General features: G+C 44.4%; 3 protein-coding genes across 4 annotated transcripts in view; 2 read left to right on the forward strand and 1 right to left on the reverse strand.

Moving 5' to 3' along the window:
- The first annotated feature begins 657 nt into the window (after nucleotides 1-657).
- Nucleotides 658-8,820, forward strand: LOC138604151 (uncharacterized). Its single transcript, XM_069676012.1, has 5 exons — nucleotides 658-743; nucleotides 2,425-2,515; nucleotides 4,166-4,928; nucleotides 5,133-5,302; nucleotides 5,558-8,820. Exons 2-5 carry the CDS (start codon nucleotides 2,436-2,438, stop codon nucleotides 6,453-6,455), a joined length of 1,911 nt encoding a protein of 636 aa, XP_069532113.1. The 5' UTR covers nucleotides 658-743; nucleotides 2,425-2,435; the 3' UTR covers nucleotides 6,456-8,820.
- Nucleotides 8,821-12,270: 3,450 nt separating this feature from the next.
- Nucleotides 12,271-17,826, forward strand: LOC138604392 (properdin-like). Its single transcript, XM_069676317.1, has 11 exons — nucleotides 12,271-12,340; nucleotides 14,166-14,304; nucleotides 14,957-15,120; nucleotides 15,224-15,391; nucleotides 15,538-15,747; nucleotides 15,839-16,006; nucleotides 16,152-16,343; nucleotides 16,741-16,914; nucleotides 17,008-17,205; nucleotides 17,304-17,415; nucleotides 17,544-17,826. The coding sequence occupies exons 1-11, from the start codon at nucleotides 12,271-12,273 to the stop codon at nucleotides 17,671-17,673; spliced, it is 1,725 nt and encodes a 574-aa protein (XP_069532418.1). The 3' UTR covers nucleotides 17,674-17,826.
- An 807-nt stretch (nucleotides 17,827-18,633) lies between these two features.
- The window catches only part of LOC138604315 (suppressor of cytokine signaling 7-like), a 12,248-nt gene continuing 9,367 nt past the window's right edge, over nucleotides 18,634-21,514 (reverse strand). For both annotated transcript variants that reach the window (XM_069676225.1, XM_069676224.1), the window contains 2 exons: nucleotides 21,408-21,514; nucleotides 18,634-21,209 (listed from right to left, as the gene is read on the reverse strand). The exon at nucleotides 21,408-21,514 is cut by the window's right edge and continues 36 nt beyond it. In XM_069676225.1, coding sequence (XP_069532326.1) covers nucleotides 21,430-21,514 — 85 coding nt within the window. In that variant the 3' untranslated portion in view covers nucleotides 18,634-21,209; nucleotides 21,408-21,429. The remainder of the gene's footprint in view (nucleotides 21,210-21,407) is intronic.

The following is a 21,514-nucleotide window of genomic DNA, read 5'->3' on the forward strand; positions in this document are numbered from 1 at the left end:
ATGATAATAATGGTTGCATAAAGAAACTGTATTATAAACCACTGAGACACAGATGTTATGTGAACATGCTCCTGGAGACGAGATGTAAAAGCAGTACGAGTGTCCTGTTAGGAGCCAGTAGAGCAAACACTCAATCAGCCGTCATCTTTACCCTGGACTCTGGAACAGCCAGCAGATCTTTCTGAACAGTAAGAGGGTAACTCTAATGTACTCTAGCAGCTGGCCATGAAAAGCCTTTAAGTCATACATAAGATTTAGAAAAAGCTGGTTTATTTATTTAATTATGAAACAAGTTGTTTTGTGTAATACACAACATCATACCTGAAGGTCTGTCACCACACCAACACACCACAACACTCTGCTCCTCAGACTGACTGAAGTCAGCACAGACAAACTGTTGGAACAGTGAACAACAAACGTATCAAAGCAGGATTTAACAGCAACATAAAGGGACAGGTTGGGATCTGCAAACAGCTTGTTATGATGGACGCTGAGAAACAGCCCACTACACCCCACCAGGGTTGGGGTGAGTGAGAGCAGCTCTGTTTCCTCTTCAGCTGCAAGCTTACAAGAAGTCACATGACTTACAGACTCTGAGCTGCAGGATAAAAGTCCAGAGAAGAAGAGTCTCTGCAGCAGTCAGACAAAGGAGCATCCACAGAGCCTGAACCTGCTTTCTGTTCGACAGCAGAAAGTGTGCAGATTCTATCCAAACTTTACTGCGCTGCAACTTTCAGCAACAGGTAAGAAACCCTTTTTGCTTCTCATGCTGCGATCAGCTTCTTTATGCACTAAAGACTTCAACATATCTGCAGCACCCCCACAGCCTTGCACAAGTTCAGCCCCAGCAGCATGTTATACATATCTGTACCAAATGTAGTAGGCATATTATTCATTTTTTATTCTATTGTATGTCTCTGTATTCAATATTGTACCCTTTCTAATCAGAGCATCCCAGCATAAGTATTTCACAAGATTGTACTTGTATAACTGGAGTGACAGTTAGGGCTGGGCGATATGAAAAAGTCCATCGTATGTGTTTTATTATTTTGTCTCATCGTGATGATTCAAAACCTGCTTTAAGGCAACTGGGCGTGGCCGGGTGCGTGTCAACTGTGTGTGGCTGCGGATTCAGCCAGCCGTGTCTTTTACCTTAATAAAGGCCATAAAGAATGAAGAGGCGTCTGCTCAACTGTAAATGATAATTAATACATGTGAATAAAATATACAGACATTAATCACTCTTCGCTTTACCTGGCTGTATGCCATATCCAGGGGTAGTTTCTGGTCTTTGTTTTACACATTTAAGGTGTGAGTCTTATTTACAGTAGAAACGGGACCTTCATTAACACACAGCGAAAACAACCGTATGAGCCGAGACGGAGAGACAGAGAGAGAGATCGCGCCGGGGTTACGTCCGCAGCCTGTTCTTATCCATTCATTATTTACGTGTATGTAGGTCTACGTGAGACTTATGACTACGTTTCATTTCAAAGAAAGTTCAGCAGAAACCGCACTAAGGAGCCTGTGAGTGACTTTATCTACCAAACAACTTCTAAACAGCTGCCCCGGAAACACTTCAAAATAAAAGCATTGTCAACAAACAAGGGGAGTCAGAAAGCTAGGTCGGGCTTTTACTTTGAAAAATCATACCAGAAGTGTTACTTTCCATGCCTTTGACATTCTCTACGGGAAGAGGTGTTAATATTGCTGTCAGAGATCAAGACATCACATTTCCATATGCGGGCTCGGGCTGTATTTGATTTGTTTTTCCTCCTTAAATTGAGTTGATTTTTTTAAGTTTGCACTAAAGTTTTATTAACTTTTATTTGTCAAGTATTTAATTCACTCAGGTTTACCATGTGGTTATTACATATAGACGTGATATACTATTTTTTCCATATCGCCCAGCCCTAATTGACGTATTGATTTAATTTGGACAATGAAAGGTTCAGGTAAAAATGCATTGTTGTGGGTATTGCTAAGGTCGCTTGTAGCTTGCTGATATAAATGTGTTATCAAGATACCAGCTACAACAAAGCAGCTCTGAGGCTGTCCTTATAACTATGCTCCTTCAGTGTAGGCTTTTTATTCTCCAGTACTTCTGATCTCCTAACAACAACTGCACACACATTTCAGGTGTGATTCCACCGTCGGAAAGGATGACATTATAGGCCAAAAATAAGTAACAACACAGGCAACAGCAGCTGGTGATCTGACGGCAAGTTATTATTCTGATGTCTTTAAGAAGACTAATGTTGTTCTGCATGTAGATTATAAGAGACTTGTTCGAAACCTAGTGTAACGGATGTGAGTGGGGCATAGAAGGGAGCGACTCGTGGGCCGTTCTCCAATATTTATTTTCTCCTGCAGAAGACAATATAACATATTTAATGCCTTCTGTTCTTCCTTTCTGCACCTCAGCCCCCTCAGCCATGCATAACGGCACTGCGAGGAACAGAAGGGAGGAGCTACGGAAACACAGGAGGAACAGATCCCACAAAGTGTTCAAAAGGTCATATCCAAAGGAAACATGCATGTCTACATAACTGGAAAAGATAAAATTCACAAATACATAAAAGAATTAAATAAAAATAAAATCCTCAAGTATAGATCGTGAACCAGCCTGAATAACTAAGTGCATTTTTAACTCTGTTACACTAGGTCAGAGGTTACTGAACAGCTAGGGTCGTATCCACTCGGGAGGGGGGTACAGAATAAAACATCTAGAAATGATGACATCACAAACACCAGTTCAGGCAGGAGGAAAGGACCCAAGGGCAGATGGGTGCAGGCAGACTGGGGTTATCAGGAAACAGGAAGTTAGATAGGCAGGCAGGTCACAAAATTCAGGTACAAAATGAATAAATAAATAAAGTACATGGCTAGAAAGGTGCAAGCAAAGTTACAAAGGTGAACTTACACAGCCACCATCTACCCTGCATGTGTCGGGGTCCCGGAGGTGTACAGGTCATGGGGATGGTTCGCCCAATGACCTTCTCTGTAGAGCCGATCGTACGCTGCAGCCTGCCTTTGTGCTGAACAGAGGCAGCAGTGGAACAGACTGTGATGGAAGAAGTCCGGAGGTACTCAGTGATGGCAGTGCAAAGGTACACCTTCATCGTATGAAAGTTGAGACAGGTGAGCTGGTGGGCAGGGAAGGTCAAGTCACGGGTGAGCTAATTGTAACAGGGAACAGGTGTGTAACAGGTGTGGTGCCCCAAGTCTGAGGGCATCTGGTGGGGGACCTGGGAAGTGGGAATTTGACTGGTGAGAAGAAACGGGAAGACACACTGTGACAGAATAAGAGACGGCGACAGACTGAAGAGCTCCCAACAGGCTGGTCAGGAACACAGAGGCAGGGTGGGTCGGGGGTTCTGGAAGAGAGAAGAGAGGAGGAAGGCCTGGAGGCAGTCATTTCAGGTTTACAGCCCGAACGCTGAACAGGAGCAGAGCAGAAGACTTTGCCCGGCCGGGGAGCAGAAACCCTCAGGTGGACAGCCTGGAAGTTTCATGTCATTCAAATAACAAAAGCTACGTAAATACCAGCGAGGCAGAGTCATTAAAATCAATCCATCATGAGGGAAATACATTTCATCCCTCCTGTATCAACCTGATGTTAATGACCAGCTAAGTTTTCACTGTCCCTGTTAATATAAACACTTTAAACTTATCATTTCTAGAAAACACTTATTACATCCTGAATATAACGTTCACTTTAAGGCAGTATTTCATTTCATGTTTATCTTCATTAAAGCAGTTCTCGTTTGCACGGCTGATAACACAGACCTTTGGTTGACTCTCTTTACTCACTGCTCAGTAAGTCAGCATCGGTGCAGACGCGCTGGTGGAGGGTCGAACACTTTGCATTGTTTATGTATTTGCAGCGCGTCTGCTTTGGTATTTAGTCTGTGTTTTGGAGTTTTCCAAGTGAAAATGTTTTGGGCTACAGTAGCACATCTTCTCATATAAAGTTGTATGTTCATTGTTAGATACTCATTTCTATGTTTGCCACAGCTGTTTTATTTTATATGCTTTCAGCTTGAGTTTATTCTTGACCTCAGAAACAAAAGTTCTTTGTCAGGAAATGGAATTTGCTCAGTTGTGAGCAGCTACACATAAATAACCGTGTCCTCTCATCCTTCCTCTGACTTTCTTCTTTCAGATTTTCTCTCTGGTTGGAAAATCAGCAGGACACAGAGACCTCCATTGCAGACGAGCTGCTGGAGCGCATGTTCTCCTGGATTGAGCAGAGGGAGCGCTGTGCACGGAAGCTGAAGCAACTGGCCCAGGAGCTGGAGTCGCTCAGGCAGAAATGCAATGCCAGTGAATGTGTCGGCAGCTCACTGGGAGTAGCTGGAGCTGCATGTCTGATTGGAGCCGGCGTGGCCACTCTGTTCACTGGCGGTGCAGCTGCTCCATTGTTAGGTTTGGCAGGAGTGTATACAGGTATAGGTGCTGGCATATCTGTGGTTACTAAAGCCGCCGAGCACCTCGTGTCCAGCATCACCATGATAGAGGCACAGAACATAGAAAGGAAGAACAATAGAACTACCAAGGAAATCCAGAAACTATTTCAGCGACTGAAGGCAGAGCAGCAGCAGGCGAGTCCCTCTGCAGGCCCAGATGACCTGGACCAACACATCATGACTGAGATGCTGAGAGCCATGGCCAGACGAAGTGGATCACAGCACCAGTTCATCGTACGCATGCTCAAACACTCACATTCTTTTTTTGATGCAGGCCCAGGAACAATGGGCATTCAGCTGATCATCCTCTGCTCTGTAATGATGGCTGGTATTTTATCATTTTTCACACTGAAAGCTTGTGGGGAAAAACATAAACTTCTGTTCGCCAAGGGAGGCCAACAGCTGGTCAAAAAAGTGTCTACAACTGGACTCAAGACAGCTCTGAAAGGAGGCGCTATGGTACGAGTCTGTAACTATGCATACGTTTGTTTCATTCAAACACACTCCGAATGATTCATATCACAGATCTGATATTTAGGATTAAGGATTAATGATTTATTGTTTTAATGATTGACAGTTTGGTACATTATTTTGTATTTTCCGTGAGCCCGCCAATCTGATAATGATTAAAGAGAATTACTTATTGATCCTGTTCTTTATTAGGTTGTGGGAGGAGCTGTTGGAATGGCCTTTGCTCTTCCTGAGGCGATTGACAACTGGACAGAACTGGCCAAGAAGAATCAAGTGACTGAAGCGAGCCAATCACTGAGAGATACAGCGGACGACCTTCTCGAGATCAGCCGGACACTGAAGAAGCAGCTGGACAAAATAGAGTATGATGCTTCCTGTGATTCACCTTTCACGCTCTCACGTACTGCAGATATGAAATGTGTTTGTGAAGAGTTTGTCGAGAGCAGCAGCTGTAGACAGATTGGATGAAGAATGAAGTTAGTAAGGAATAACTGAGAGCATCTTCGACCAAATCACAGCCTTGGCAGATACTGTGATGCTAAATAGCTCCTAGAAAGACATTTTTTTAATTAACAAATTATAACCAAGATGCTTCTTTTCTCTGATTCCTCCTACAGACAAATGTTTCAGGAGTTTGAAGAACTGAAGTGCTGCATTGAAAACAGCGACAGGACTTCTGAGCAAAAGAAGAACTTTATCAAAATTGTTAAAAGATATTGTAATAATGAAGCTGTGCTGGAGTGGCTGAAAGAAACTTACGATACTGAGGTCTTCTTCAAACTTGTGGACATGTTTTATTTTCTGAAACAAGAGCTCGACAAGGAAAAGAAGAAGTTAGACCGAGAGAACATCGACATCATCTTTGTGGCTCATGGATGCATTGAGGAGCCCCTGATCCCTGCCAGCGATCTGCTCCCTCTGTCCACAATCGAAGATGTGATCCTGTATTCTCCCTGGAACTGCGCCATTGATGCTTGTGCAGCGTATGGTATTGCTACAGGAAACATACAGCCTGAGAACAGGATCTTCTGCTGTCAAGGTGGTGGCTGTCAAGTTTCTAACCATCGGCCCAACGTCCTACCAAACCACTGGAACTCAATGAAGAATGCTGCAGGATGGATGATCCCAAACATCTCCGTTAGCCCTCTGAGAAAACCAGAAGATCTTGCATGGAACGGCTTTGTGTTCCTACGAGATCAATATGGTCGCCCCGGGAGAAACAGAGTCGTCATTCCGTACATGCTTCCAGAATTTTTCAGGTTTTCTGGGAAAGTCCCGTTCTATGTCGTCACTCTGGCCCTGTCCCTGGTGCTCTTTATCTTTCCTTTTAAAGCCACCGTCCACCTCGCTGCTTGTCTGGGTAGAGCTTCAGGAACAACCCTGTCTGAGCAGTCTGTGTACCTGAACCAGCAGTACACCTGCACTATTGACCACACGATCATGACAGTCCCAGAGGAAGTGTTCCGTGCACACCCTGGGCTGTACAGAGCCTTGAGATCTGTGTTTGATCAGTAGGCCGTCTCAGTCTAATATCGTCAGTCAAATAAAGACAACACAAGCGAATACTGTAACACAACCAAAAACCACAAAACATCACAAATAAATACTGTGTTTAGTGTTTTCTGTCTCTGACTGTTGGTGGTGAGATGTGGAGACCAGTGTAGAGATGGTTAAAGATTAACAACAGAACACAACAAGACACCAGGACTCAAAAAGAGAAACATTAAAACAACAACACCAGAGAATCAACGACTTGTGGTGCCAAGCGGGAAACAAAAAACAGCTGCCCCGTGAGATCCTGTCCAATCACAAACAGAGTTGGTGCCAAGTGGCAACTGTTGCAGAGGCCAACATCCACAATGAATGTGTTTGACTTTGTGGTGATGATACGGACACAGCTCTCACTTTGGTTATACAGGGACCAGATGGCTCGAAGCAGTTGCCCGGGTACCCTATATTCCTGCAGCTCTACCCCTATGAGATCCTACGTGTCCCTCAAAGTGATCCTTCCACCAACCAATGATATCCGGGTCAGATTGTTTACCTCTGCTGAAACCAGACGACTCAGCAGCATATCAGACACAACACTCTGTGCATTGCAAATATAAGGCACTGCCCTGCGCAGGAAATACTGACCTTAAAGAGCTCTTAAAAACAGGAAGTGACAAGGACCAAGCCAGAAGATACACATCTAGTATCTGAGACTGTTTTTCTGTACAGAGAAAGTATCCTGCTTTTGTTCAGGCTGGATATGCATTGCCTCCTTGATCCAGAGACCTGTGTAAATAAATACTGGATAGTTTGGGGCTTCCTTTGCCTCAGTGCAGACGTGTGTCCGACAGAAAGTAAAACAGGCTTAAACATGAATCCATTTGTTTCATGTTCTTTTTCTTTGTTTTGTTCTTCTGTTTAAAATGGGCTCTGACCTTTTATTAGTGTTCAATTTCTTCACTTCTTATATTCAGTGTATGTTCAGTTTTAACCGCCTGACATCATTTGTTGTTGATTATGGTTCTGTTATGGTTTCTACTTTAAAGCCTGTTTCGTTACCTGCCGGCTGGTTTCCTTAAAAGCTGTTCGACGCGTGTAAGTCAATCTGCAAACTCGGCTCCCTCTGAACGATCAAACTCTGTCGTTTCAGCTGGATTTGAATTAAAAGGTGAACATTAGTGATGGAAACAGGTGTAAAGATGAAGCCCTGTAACAAGTTCCACTGATTGAGCTGGAACAGAGTTCACTGCTGATCATCAATACGTGGGGTTCTTTATATTTTGGCCTGCCAGAGAAAACAGCTTCGCTCATTGGCTAATATTGAAAGCTACCCAAAATGTCTATTACAGATCAATATGAGACTATCTGTATGTATTTTATTCTGTATACTCATTTGGGCTCAAATATTGATCGTATCAGGTTTTACAAAGTACAGTAAACACAACAACATATTATAAATGTCTGTGTTTCATGTTTTGTTGCCCATTTACGCTATGACGGTATTTTTTCCTGTTCTTGGTCTTTCATTCATCTGTTATTTTTCACAGAGGTGAAAGGTCACAGTGAGTCAAACAGCTACACTGCGTTGCCTTATTAGCAGGTGGTCATTGTATAAACATTGAGACAAACTATAGGGAACTCTTAGTGTTTATTTTGATCTTGTTTAAAAGAGTGTTTTAATGTTAATAGATAGGGCTGCAGGTCATAGGTCAGCCAACCACCTCAGTGCAGTAACAACCAGTGAGCTGCTTCACTTCTACTTTGTCCCGGAGTGTCACAAGATGTTTCAGCACCAGGTGGCAGCAGAGATCAGTCATTTGGATTCAACCACAGATTATCAAACATGAAGTGTCGTGTAAAGAACACGATCAGGGATGCAGCTGCTCGAATTCAAGCTGAAAACATTCAGAACATCAGGTAAGAGCTGAAACTATTGATCAATTACTTCATGAAGCAGCTGCTTCTCCGCTCTCTGCAAGTGTTGCGCGTAAACAGTAATCTACTATGGCTGAACAAACAAAGAAAAGATGGATGACTACAGATACAACTTCAACAAGAAGTGAAAATCCAAAGAAGAAGAAACAAACTCGACGCTCAGATGAAGCAAACAGTCTGAAAAGGAAAGCGACCGTCAGCCAGGAAAATCAAGAGTTACAACCGTGACAAAGGGAAACAGCTGTAGACAGCTGGTTAATTAGGGAAGTGTGCTCCGAATACTCCCGATCATCACCAGTGGATGGCGCTCAAGAGCAAGAAACTGAAATACTCGAGATTGTATCTTTACTAAACATCTGTGCAGGCTTCTTGGTGTGTATGTTCTGGTGTTTATAGATCGTTTTCTGACACAGCATGTAAATCTGTAAAAGCACTTTAAAAATAAATTAAAACCCTGGAGACACAAATGCCTGCCTTATTTCACCTTCAAATAGCTTTACACATTCTTCCAACAGTTCTGAGTGACGGCACGATCTGTAAGCAAGGTATCATTGCAATGATTGGCAGAAAATAGAGCAGACAACGTGTGATTTAAAACTTTCAACAAACTAGTACTTTGACTACATTTCTATCTGCATATTTTATCCACTAGTTCAATTCCATCATTTGTATCGTTAGCTACTGAAACTACAGGTAATCTGGGTCGTCCAAGGAAAGTATTGATTTTTGCTATGTATTAGAAAATGTTCAGGGATGTTATTTAGAAGTTACATGGCTGTATCAGTGCAGCACTCCCACCTGGACTGCAGGTGTCTGACTCGCGGTGCACAAACCCAAAGCTGACATGAATCATACTTTCCCACAGACATATTGTTTGGAGGTGCTCAGATTTTTAGACATGACAGGTCACTTTTGCACACTGGATATTTCATAACACATCAAAGATATATTTTTTTGTCTCATTTGTAAGTTTTTAGTTTGTTTCTAGGAACTTATTTTGGTATTTAAATGTCTCGTGTTTTATGCCTTAATGTTTTTATGTTCAGTGTTCGATGGGCTGTTTTTACTGTGTTTTAGCTGCTTTAACAAATCTGTCTATAAACATTAGGTTATTATTATTAGCTATGCTTCAATGGTTTATGTTTGACCTGTAAATTGAGGGCCATTTTCTGCTGGCATGTGGCCTTTTGTATAATGTTTTGATATCATTTGATAAAACATGAACTTCTGATTGGTTTTTTAAGTTTTTACTACTTTTTTTGCTGTAACTTTAGTTCCACTTCTTTCACTTTCAAACGCTATACTTTCAGAAGTAGCTTCCCCAGCAATTCCTTACACATTAAATGAACCCAGCAGCTCTGAGTTTTGAAATAAAACATCACTTTTGTAAACCAATCACACTCGTTACTCACCAGCTGAAGACATCTCCTGTGGTGGCTGTTATGGGAAAAGGTAGGAAGAGAGAGGGTGAGAGAGGGTGAGAGTGGGTCATCACATGGCGGTCCAGCCCGGTGGAGAGGTCTCCTCCTCCCCACAGAGTCAGGGTCAGTCCTCCTGGTCCTCCGTCCGTCTGCTGGGGAAAAACCATGTCTGGCTCATTCACATCAAACAAACAGCAGACTTCTGTGTGGCAGCCGTTAGCATCTACACACCCACTTTTCATTACATAAATGTGTGCCTCCTCGCGTCCTCTCTCCTCGGCTGACACGTCCCCCTCCGCCATGATGGAGGATTGTCCAATTTCCTAAATGCACCTGGAGGAGACGAGGATGGAGGAGAGAGGAGGCTCCAGGAGGAGCTCCGAGCGAGGATACACAGGTGGATCCTACGCAGAAGTGTTTTACCCAAAGACGTGATGTATTCAAACAGTTTATTCTCACAGAAAATATTATGCACCATGATGGTGAAATATACTGTCACACATTACAACTACATCACTAGAAACAGGATAATTTAATTACAAAGTGATCACACAAAGCAGCAGTAGGAAGAAGGTTGAGGCAATTCTAAACAACACGGATCATCCACTTCATCACACCTTGATGGACCAAAGTAACAACGGTGGTGCATGGCTCCTCTCTCTACGCTGCAGGACGGAGAGATATCGAAGATCTTTTGTACCCACAGCCATCAGACTGTTTAATTCTTCAGTAAATGGTAGATGAGATGTCAGACACGTGTATTTCCCTTTGGGGATCAATAAAGTTATTGTTATTGTTAAAAAAATGAATGAGTAATCACAATAACACTGATCTGTATATAAAGACGATTTAAACAGAAGATTACATGATAAAAATAATTAACAGAAGTGATACCACTTCTATTCGGCCATGTTACACCAAACAATTTACTGTCCGTCCGTCCGTCTCTAAAAGATACTTCAGGGTGACAAATAGTAAAGAAGCGGTTAAGAGATCGGTTTGACCGCTGATACAGCTGAGCAGCACGTCAGCAGTTAAATACTTCGACGAACGGTGACGCTGTTGACCCTAGGATTTCTCATTTGGCAAATTCGCCTCCTCTGTCCTCGCGTCTCTCATTTCATTCCTCGCCGGAGAAGGACCAACTGTCACCAAATTGTAGCTAATGTGCGCTAACGATGCTAGCGCGCTAATTGCTAATTAGCATCGGAACCAGGTTAAACCGGTTTTGGCAGGTTCATCGTGTTACCTTACCTCGTCTATACGACAGAACCTCTTGAACCAGTGGCTTGTCTCTGTTTGAACGGAGGTTTCGGACATGGTGACTCTCTACAGGCTCCTCAGTGTTCATATTGCGGTGTTTTAAAGTGATGGCTAACCGGCTATCAGCTTCACCCGGCGGCCTCTCCTCTGCAGCCCGCCCCCTCAACTACCGGCCTCGGCCTGTCTTTGTTCCACCTAACTTTATTTAAAACGACACAAACCGTTATGTTTCAAATAATCTCCGAACTGTTAAACTGGTCAAATTCATAAACTTTTAATATTTTAAGATTATTTAATTGGTCATTTTTTATCTGTTTGTCCACAACAATATTTGCTGTTGGTTTTAAATAAAGTTTTAAAAACTTTATTTGTAGTCAGACATACAGAGAGCGAGGCCGAGTTTGGACATTTAGGGGGTTTACTGTGAAGTAGGATTAACATATCCTAGCTTTTTTTGTGTTAGCCTGATCAACACAACCTCAGAGAGTCAGAGATAACTGGTATCATGAAGGACGAATGGACAAAGTGAATTTACACCAGGACTTAAAGCATTATCACACTTTAAAGCTCACTTACATATCCTTATGCACATTTGCACCATACTGTTTTTGCACTCTACTCATCATTTTTAAATGTGCACTACCTCCATACAGCCACTATGATTTTAAAAGCCCTAACCCAAAAAGCCTTTATTTTAGAAAAAGAGGGGGGTGGATGGCCTGACGGATGTGTGATGTCGTATGTCTTGTAAGCTACTGGATGCCTACATTTCCCTCGGGATCAATAAAGTATCTATCTATCCATCTATCTAAAAACTGTCTGAAAATGCTTTCAATGCTCAACTTAATTACTTTAAACAGAACTTTTTGACACACAGATTGAGGCAGCAATGGATCCCACTTAAAAGTCCCACCTTAAAAAATAATGTATTTGTTTAAACAGTGCAACAATCTTTAATAAAGCTATTTCTATCCATGCTAATAATACGCAGAGCAGTGTGGCTGACATGATCATAATTAATGTTTGACAGCTACATTCTCTGTTTGAGAACATTAACCCCAGAACAGGAAGTACCCTGGTTGGAGCGCGCCTGGCTTACCTTATATGGAAGCTCCTGTTTGTCCTCACAACACGACCAATCCAAACACAGCGAGCAGAGCTGACACACTGAGCTCCTCTATCTGTCTTCAGTTCTCAGCAGCAGCAGCAGCAGCAGCAGGATGGAGGTTCTGGACGTTCTGAGGGTCCTGCTGGTCGGGGTTCTGGTGCTGGTTTCTGTGGAGCGTTCTGGTCAGTCTGAACCACTTTCTGAATGTTTAGTTTGTATGGCAGGATAAAATCTCTGAACGGGTTTCAGTTTCAGCTTGGTTAGAAGATTGTGGACAAAGAGAACAGAAACTTCTACTGTTTGAACTGCAGGGCCCGGTTCTTCAAAACAGTTCAAACATTTCATTACAAAATTTGGAAATTTAATGTTTTTACCATCCAGGATCAGATAATCCCTCGTCCTGGCCTTTCCAAGTAAAACTGGACTGAATCAACCTGATCCAGATACAGACTCTTCAAGATTACCAAGCCCAGATTACCAGAGCTCTAATCTCTATTTGTTATCTGACAATGATTGAGCTTCTTATTAATCTCTGTAAACAGACATCTGCATGCTAACAGCTAACAACCTGTTCTAGAGCTAAAATTAAACTTGATAAATTCCCTGACGTGGTGTCGTGAAAACCGTTAAGTGTTTAGACTTCCACGAATGCATCAGAAATGACTCTGACCTCTGTTCAACAAACGAGCACTCTAAAGTAGTTTTCTTCTCCTCTTGACGACAGACCTGACAAAGCTTCATGTTGACTTGTTCTAATCTGCAACATGATGTTGAAATTTCAGCCAAAATCCAGGCAATGAAAGTTATCTTGAAGAAGTTTTGTTCACTTTAGCAGCACCTGCTGGCGATAAACAGTAATCACGGAGGTGTATGTTCGTCATATCTACACGTTCACATATGTCTCCCTTTGTCACAGTTGTAACTCTTGATTTTCCTGGCTGACGGTCGCTTTCCTTTTCAGACTGTTTGCTTCATCTGAGCGTCGAGTTTGTTTCTTCTTCTTTGGATTTTCACTTCTTGTTGAAGTTGTATCTGTAGTCATCCATCTTTTCTTTGTTTGTTCAGCCATAGTAGATTACTGTTTACTCACAACACTTGCAGAGAGCGGAAAAGCAGCCGCTTAGCTCCGCCTACCCTCTCTGGCAGACCAACCACTGCTGGCTGATGGAAAACGCGTCACTAACTGGGCGCCGCCACAGACACCCAGTCCATAATAATACTATATACTGCAGATGAAAGGCTTTCATCAGTGGGCCACAGGCTCAGTCACCATGTGTTACCTCATTCAGAGAGAGAGAGAGACTTACAGACATTTATTTACATGAACATCGTCCAGGTTAAATCTTTAAATTCAATACTTTGATATTGTCTCTTTTATCTGTGTCACTGTAGAGATACAGTCATTCAAATGCAACATATAAAACATGTCCACAGTCTAAACTACACTGCAGAGATGTTTTGTTTTATGACACGTAGTTCCTGAAGTCCAGCCTGAATCCTCCCTCTGCTGGGACCAGGATCATCCTGATGTTTGGATCAAAGTTTTCACAATGCAACTCTAAAGTTGAAACACAAACTGGATTTATCAGGATATAAGTAAACTGGATTATCTGATCTGATTAAGAATTCTTTCTTTCTTCTGAACACCTCTTTCTCAAGGTTTGATCCTGTCTAATAGCCGTAACACACAAAGCCTTGTTGTCAGAAGAAAAAGCTTCTGCAGCAGTTTTCAAAAAAATTAAACATGTTTATTAGTTTATGGCATTTCTGGAAATTTGCCTAAAATTGTGTAACTATTGATGGGAAACGAGAACAAACTTTACCCTGTGTTGAAATCCTGGAAACCGTACACACACACACACACGCACACACACACACGCACACACACACACACACACACACACACACACTGTGGAAGTGAAAACAACATGAATCACCAGTAATCACGTTCTGATATGTGTGTGTGTGTGTGTGTGTGTGTGTGTGTGTGTGTGTGTGTGTGTGCAGAAAGTGTGCGATGTTTTGCACGTTTCAACTTAAACCTGGGTCAGTGTGACGAAGAGGTCGGGGAGGTGGACGAAGACGACTGCTGTCAGAACCCTCGGTATGGTTACCAGGCGACGGACGGGGTGTGTCACTCCTGTGGGTCAGTGCACACACTCACACACACACTGACAGACTGTATAAAAAGATGGCCGACATGACAGCCCCCCAAGTGAAGCCAAACCCTCTCTACCGCCCCCTTTTCTGACAAGTTTACCTTTAATTAGTTATTTGATGCTATAAAAAGGGGGCGTGGCCTCATGATTGACAGCTCTGTGGACAAATGGGGCTCCTGCAGCGTTCTGTTCCCGAGTAGCAGAGTAGAGGAGGAACGGGGAGAGGAGACACCTGAGGGCTCCGACACGCCAAGGACACCTGAGGGCTCCAACACGCCAAGGACACCTGAGGGCTCCAACACGCCAAGGACACCTGAGGGCTGCAACACGCCAAGGACACCTGAGGGCTGCAACACGCCAAGGACACCTGAGGGCTCCGACACGCCAAGGACACCTGAGGGCTCCGACACGCCAAGGACACCTGAGGGCTGCAACACGCCAAGGACACCTGAGGGCTGCAACACGCCAAGGACAGGTGGATACAGATGAGCAAGATGGCAGCGCCAGCTCCGGAGGGGGTTTAGGCTTCACTGTTGTACGACGAGAGGAGGAGGAGACGCGTCGGCCATCTATACGTTCAATGATCTGAACACACAATAAGGTTCTGTGTCCAATCAGTCTATCTTGGTGTGTTTTCAGGCCTCCGAAGTGGTCCTCCTGGACGCCATGGTCTCACTGTAACGTCCTCTGTGGGGATGGGGTGAGGCAGAGAAGCAGGAAGTGTTTCGGCATCGGCCAATCAGAGTGTGAGCACCCTGAGGACAAACTTCAGACTGAACCCTGCAACGGCATCTGCTGCGACAGTACGTACACACACTAAACATCACATTAATGTTGAATTAGATGTGGTTAGTCACTGTGTCTGTGCGTGTGCGTGTGTCTGTGTGTGTGTGTGTGTGTGTGAAGCTAAGGGATGGGGCTTGTGGCTCACCTGGTCGCCCTGCTCGGTGACCTGTGGAGGAGGCGGAGTCAGGAGAAGAGAGAGAGTCTGTTCAAGTCCTCCTGAGTGTCGCTCGGCCTGCAGCGGTCCTTCTGAGGAGACAGAGGCGTGTCCATCACACACCACCTGTCCAGGTAACCTGTCTATCTCTCTGTCGGTCTGCCTGTCTCTGTGCCTGCCTGCCTGTCTGCCTGTCTGCCTGTCTGCCTGTCTGCCTGCCTGTCTGTCTGTCTGTCTGTCTGTCTGTCTGTCTGTCTCACCCTTTCCCCCTGTCTCTCAGTTCACGGTGGTTGGTCGGGTTGGTCCGGTTGGTCTCATTGTTCTGGGTCGTGTATCAATGACCAGGCTAGTTATGTCGTCATCCCTTCAAGACAGCGAAAGCGAACATGCTATAGCCCCACCCCCTCCACTGACACAGTTCCACAAGGTAACGGTTGCCCTGGAGACGACACCCAGGTCCAGGACTGCAGTGACCTTCCCAATTGTCCAGGTGAAGGAATGACTGATCAGATAAAACTTCATATCTGTTGGTGCTTTAAAATAAATATCCTGACCTTTGTTCTGATTGGCTCTCGTTGCAGTGCACGGAAGCTGGGGGGCATGGTCTACGGCAGGGCCGTGCTCAGTCTCTTGTGGGGAGGGGCTTAAGCTGTCACACAGAAGGTGTGATAGCCCCGCCCCTAAATACGGCGGCAAATTCTGTGACGGGCCGAGTGCTCAGAGCTTTGTCTGTCAGAGTCCCTGTCCGGGTAAGAACAATCATAGACAGAGACTTTAAAGATCGTTTCCCTTCTAAAGTGAAGGGTGCAGGTCTAAGGTCTGTCTGTCTCTCTGTCTCTCTGTCTCTCTGTCTATCTGTCTGTCTGTTTCTCTCTCTGTCTCTCTGTCTGTCAGTGGACGGTCTCTGGTCCGGTTGGTCCATTTGGGGTGAGTGTTCTTCTACCTGCATCGCACAGGGCTCAGTTCCCATCAGGACACGCCAACACACCTGTTCTAACCCCGCCCCTTCATCCAGCCCGCCTGGCAGAAGATGCCAAGGTGAAGACAGTCAGACAGAGAACTGCAACCACCTGCCTCACTGCCAAGGTACACCTATCTGTCTGTCTACCTGTCTGACTGCATACATATTACTTTATCTACAGCTGTATGTGACACCAGTGGATGTCCACAAAGAGAGAAACAGACTACCAGGGGTTTTTAAGATTCAGGTGAACATGAAGAGACGTTTGGGTGTCCTGTAGCCAAACAGGAACTCCCCTGTGTCCTAGTAGAGACGAAAAAACCATAATGCGCCTGGTAGAGAAGACAACAACTGTAGACAGTAACGACTCCCAGGTGTTCTTATAGAGACAATCTGAGGCACAATCAAATAAATTCAGTTGTATATCAGAACAACTTCCAGGTGTCCTGTAGAGACGGTTATGACTCCCAGGGATAATAACTCTCCTGTTTTTTCTCATCTCTCTGTTTTTGTCTCTGCCAGTGGATGGAGCTTGGGGGTCTTGGTCTCCCTTCTCTTCCTGTCCTGTTACCTGTGGTGTGGGGCTTCAGGTGTCAGTGAGAAGATGCGACAGCCCTGCCCCCAAACACGGTGGCCAGCCATGTCCCGGTGAAGGACGTCGAACCAGCATCTGTCAGACCAACGTCCACTGTCCAGGTACACACGGGATTCTCTTGTTTCATTCAACCACCATGCACACAAATGTATTCATCAAGTCACTATGTGAGTGACACTTCTGTGTGTTTGCAGTGGACGGGGTCTGGTCAGGGTGGTCAACATGGAATCAGTGTAAATATCCATTTGGCTCGAAGAACATCCGCTGCCAGCAGCTGGGCGGCAGTCAGATTCGAGAGCGTCAGTGTCTTCATCGAGATCACAACGGGACCATGTGCAGTGAGGGGGATCTGACGGAGAGACGGGTCTGCTACGATGTCAGCAACTGTTACAGTGGGTGGTGCTAAAACTAGATGTGAGATAAAAACCAGGAAAACATAGACAGCTACAAACTGTGTGTGTGTGTGTGTGTGTGTGTGTGTGTGTTACAGTAAAGGGCAGCTGGGAAGGCTGGGAGCCGTGGACTTTGTGTAAACCTTCCTGCGGAGAAAAATCCCAACGCTTCAGGAGGAGACACTGTAAACCTGATTATAGCGAGTACAAGTGAGTCCACTGTCTCTGCACCTGACTGAGGGCACACCTCAGCCAGCAGAGCACCGACGATCAATGAGTCTGATCAGTAAGGACAGGAGTCTGTGTTTCCATCCACCTGTATGTGTGTGTGTTTCCAGTCCTACCATCGGTCGTCAGAGGGAGCAGGCGACATTCTCCGGGAATCCACGAGCCGACTGCGGTGCGGCGCCAGACGGCGGAGAGAAGGTCCAAATTCAGCCCTGCATCAATGTTCCTGCCTGCCCCTGAAAACCGATGAGTTTAACAACACAACGCGCTCATTGATGAGTTTAACAACACAACGCGCACCATGATTTGATGTAACACAATAAAGTGCTGTAATCTGTCTTTAAACAAACAAAAACGTTTTTTAAAAACTGTATAAATGATTTGTAACATTAAAAAAACACTTTTCATCACTCGCCCTCTCTCTGTCTTACACACACGCACGCACGCACGCACGCACGCACACACACACACACACACACACACACACAGAGTCTGGAAGGATTAAACCCATCGTGACCTGATGGTCCGAGGCCCGTGTTATGGCCTCCTGGGTCAGCTGTGTGCTTCCCGTTTGTAGACTGTAAAGACAAACCTGCGTCCTGACAGACAGCGATCATGTGACCCTAACACCTGTAGACTCAGACTCACATATCATGGATATAAATATTATGCTATTTAACTGATCAGTCTCAGCTTGGTTTGGATTTACTTACAAGCTAATGATAGCATGCTAACATTGTAAACCTACTACACAGCGTTATTTTAGCATGCTAATATTGCTAACATATATGCGAGTATTAAGGATGGTTGGAGTGGCTGACGACTCGTAATCGAGGTCTGGCATTATGCTTGAAACATTGACATTATTTTTAAAGTGGGCGTGGCCACGGGGACGTCACCCTTGGGCTGCTGTTTTGGAGCCTCAACTTTGTCATTATTGGCTTTTGCCATCTTTGGAGCCAGAAGTGACCAAATATGGAGGAGACCTATACTGCAGCCAGTCAGCAGGGGGCGATAGAGAGGGTCTGGCTTCACTTTTAGGGTGCTGTCATGTCGGCCATCTTTTTAAACCTGCTATGGAATAAACTTGTGTAAAATAAAGAAATTCTGATTTAAATCAGGAGCTTTCTGATCACAGATGTCGAGATAATAAATCCTAAATGCATAGATTGTAACCTGGACAAAGAAAGGACCATCATAAGCCCCGCCCACACTGTTTATTAACAGGTGACTGCACAAAAATGACAGATTCCTACTTCACTGTTCCTCCACACACTTCTTCTTCAGTCTTTCAGTGTGCAGTATTCAGACGTATTTGTGCCCCGCCCCCCCTCTCTGTTTTGACATCATGGAAGTGTCCCCACAGGGCGCTCAGGTCCCAGCTCCAGTGCTCCCAGTCTCTGCTGGGTCAGAACCCCCTCAGTGTCTGAGGCAATAAAAGTCCAGTTCATCCAAACACCAGCTTGTTCCAGTGACACGCAGTTCAGTAGTCTTCGCCTTCTTCTTCTTCTGTTTTTCATTTTTTGGTAAAGTCGCCGCAGCAGTCAGTGCGGCCGGTCGCCTCTGGGATCCTGTTTCTCCCCAACACGTTCGGATCCTGGTGTTTGTGACACTTTAAACAACATCACAACTCTCCAGCAAACAAAAGAGAAAACTCAAGTAAACATTTGTGAAACAGGTTTCAACTCTTCACCCTGGCTTATCTGTGGCTGCTTCACTTCATTATCGATAAATGATGACAGAAATACACATGAAGGACTTTTCTTAAGCTTCTGTAATGTCAGAATACACCTTAGAGTTCTGCAGGACAACCGAGCCGGGATTGAACCAGCAGCTGTAAAACAATGTTCAGACCAAAAGTGAAGCAAATGTGTGACTTGCATGAAGGTCATTTTTGTTCATTCACGTTTGTCAAACACGTGAATATTTGTCCTTCAGGAATGTCTAAGAACCAAACTCCATCACGTCAGTGTTCCTAACATCTCCTGTCCTCTCACACAGCTCGGTTTATCACAGGTGGGCTGAGATCTGTCTCACTACAGCGCTATGAAGCCACAACAAACAGGCTGAGAGGATGCTGAGAGAACTACATCAGGAGGCAGGTTTTTACACAGGCTGAGCTCAGGCCTGTCTGCAAGACGACAAGAACACTGCTTTAAAACGCTTGTTTTTTGAATGGAGTTTGGTTCAGCAATTTCTGATACATCAGAATGTCAGAAGGAGCGCCACTTCAGGGTCTATTTATGTCTTTACGTTGACTACGTTTGTAATCAGGCCGTGCTAGGAAGTAGCTTGGACCACAGACTCAGATCGTCAGCCCCGCTAACAGAAACACTCTGATGCTTCTGTGAACACACGACGAGTTTAAGGTTGAATTAATGTTTGAATGAATGTTTGGACCAGCAGGCACAAACCTGCAGAACTCTTCATCTTTTAAACAGATAAAAAAACATTCATTAAGGACATTAAAGGAGAGGAATTAACTTAAACATACACTTTAGATCCACATGAATCAAAGGTCCTTCAAGTGCTCAGAAATAAACCGGACAGTCTAACACAACTCGCTGAAGACTTCAGATCCATTTGAAAGACACAGAACTGAAAAGATACAGTTCTTCTGAAATCCTGAGTCCCAGAGTTTTGAAGGTTTGCGCTGACGAGGCCTTCTCAGTCTGAGTTTCTATTTCTGCTGAAAAATCTGTTTTGTCTTTATTTTGCATCAAACTGAAAGAATAGATTTAAGAGTAAAACAACCCTGCAATAAAAGTGTATTTTTCTTTGAGCTGAATCTTGTGGGCGGGGCCTGTGATGTAAGACACGTCTCTATTGGACAGTCTCAATTTGAGTGACACTTTCAATCCTTTTGGATTTGATCTGCATGAATACTTTTTATAATACATTTAGTTTACCATTGCTGTTGCTATGGTGTCATTCTGATCGAGACTGGCCAATAGAGATGTGTCTTTCATCATAGGTCCCGCCCACAAGATTCAGGTCAAGGTGAAAAAAACCGTCTGGATTCAGAAACAAATCTTTGAATTTGCAACCTTTCTGATTTGCTTTAATGTTTATATTTCTTTATTGCAGTTATTTTATTAAAAGTGTGGAAAGTTTTGCTCTCTTACTTTCTGATTTATTCCATAATACGACTCATACAGAAAGTGACCTGATGCAAAGTCCACACGCTTCTGTCCTGCCTCTTTTACCCACGATGCTTTGGGAACTTGTGTCTCAGCTCGGAGTGGATCACATTTTAAATGTGGTTTAAGGTAAATCTCATCGTTTCACATTGTACTTAACCGCCCTCTCTGCAGTTTCACTTGTTGCGTTTGAGCTCTGAGAAAGACCTCCAGGGTCACGGTGAACTTTTTACAGTGTAGATCGCAGCTTGTTTCATTTTCAGGTGTGTGTTGGAGGTTAAAGGATCCCAGAGGTGACTGAATGTGTCTCTCCTCTCACCGAGGTTCTTTGTTTTGTTGTTTTTTAGAGATTTAGCGTCTTTGCTAACAGTGATGTCACATGTCCTTTAGTCCAGCTGCTCAGTGATGACATCATAAGAGAGGCGGAGTCTCCACATCCCCTGTCCCTCCCCTGTCGACTCTCCACGAGCCAATCAGAGCGCTCAGAGGAGGGCGGATCATCTGAAACCCGCCTGGATACAGGACCGAGCGGAGCAAGCTGATTGGCTGCTCTCTTTGAGTCCAGTTTGAATGTTTGAACGTCCTTCAGCGATCGAGAGTCCAAAAAACGGCGAAAAATCAGAGAAAAGAAAATAACTGGAGGAAAGAGAGAAAACTGGTTTTATTATTTCAAACTTTAAACATCACACTTCTATTTTCTGTCAGAGGAAAGTGACTGTTTTTGTCAGTGGAGTCTGGTGGCTTCACAGACAGAGCGATGTAACGTCTGTTTGTGGTTAAAGAAATCTTCTTCCTCTTTACAACTTCGTGTGTTATAAGTTCAAAGTGACTCACCTGGTCCTCTGAGGCTCCGGTGCTACGTTTGAGACGGGACCCCTGACTGGCTGCTTGGCTCCGCCCCCTTCTCCTTCAGGGGCGGGCTGATCTCCTCCTCGGGGTCA

The sequence above is a fragment of the Semicossyphus pulcher genome, unplaced genomic scaffold (assembly GCF_022749685.1).
Source record: "Semicossyphus pulcher isolate SPU_LCO1_2020_fin unplaced genomic scaffold, fSemPul1.0.p SCAF_25, whole genome shotgun sequence".
Classification (NCBI taxonomy): Eukaryota; Metazoa; Chordata; class Actinopteri; order Labriformes; family Labridae; genus Semicossyphus; species Semicossyphus pulcher.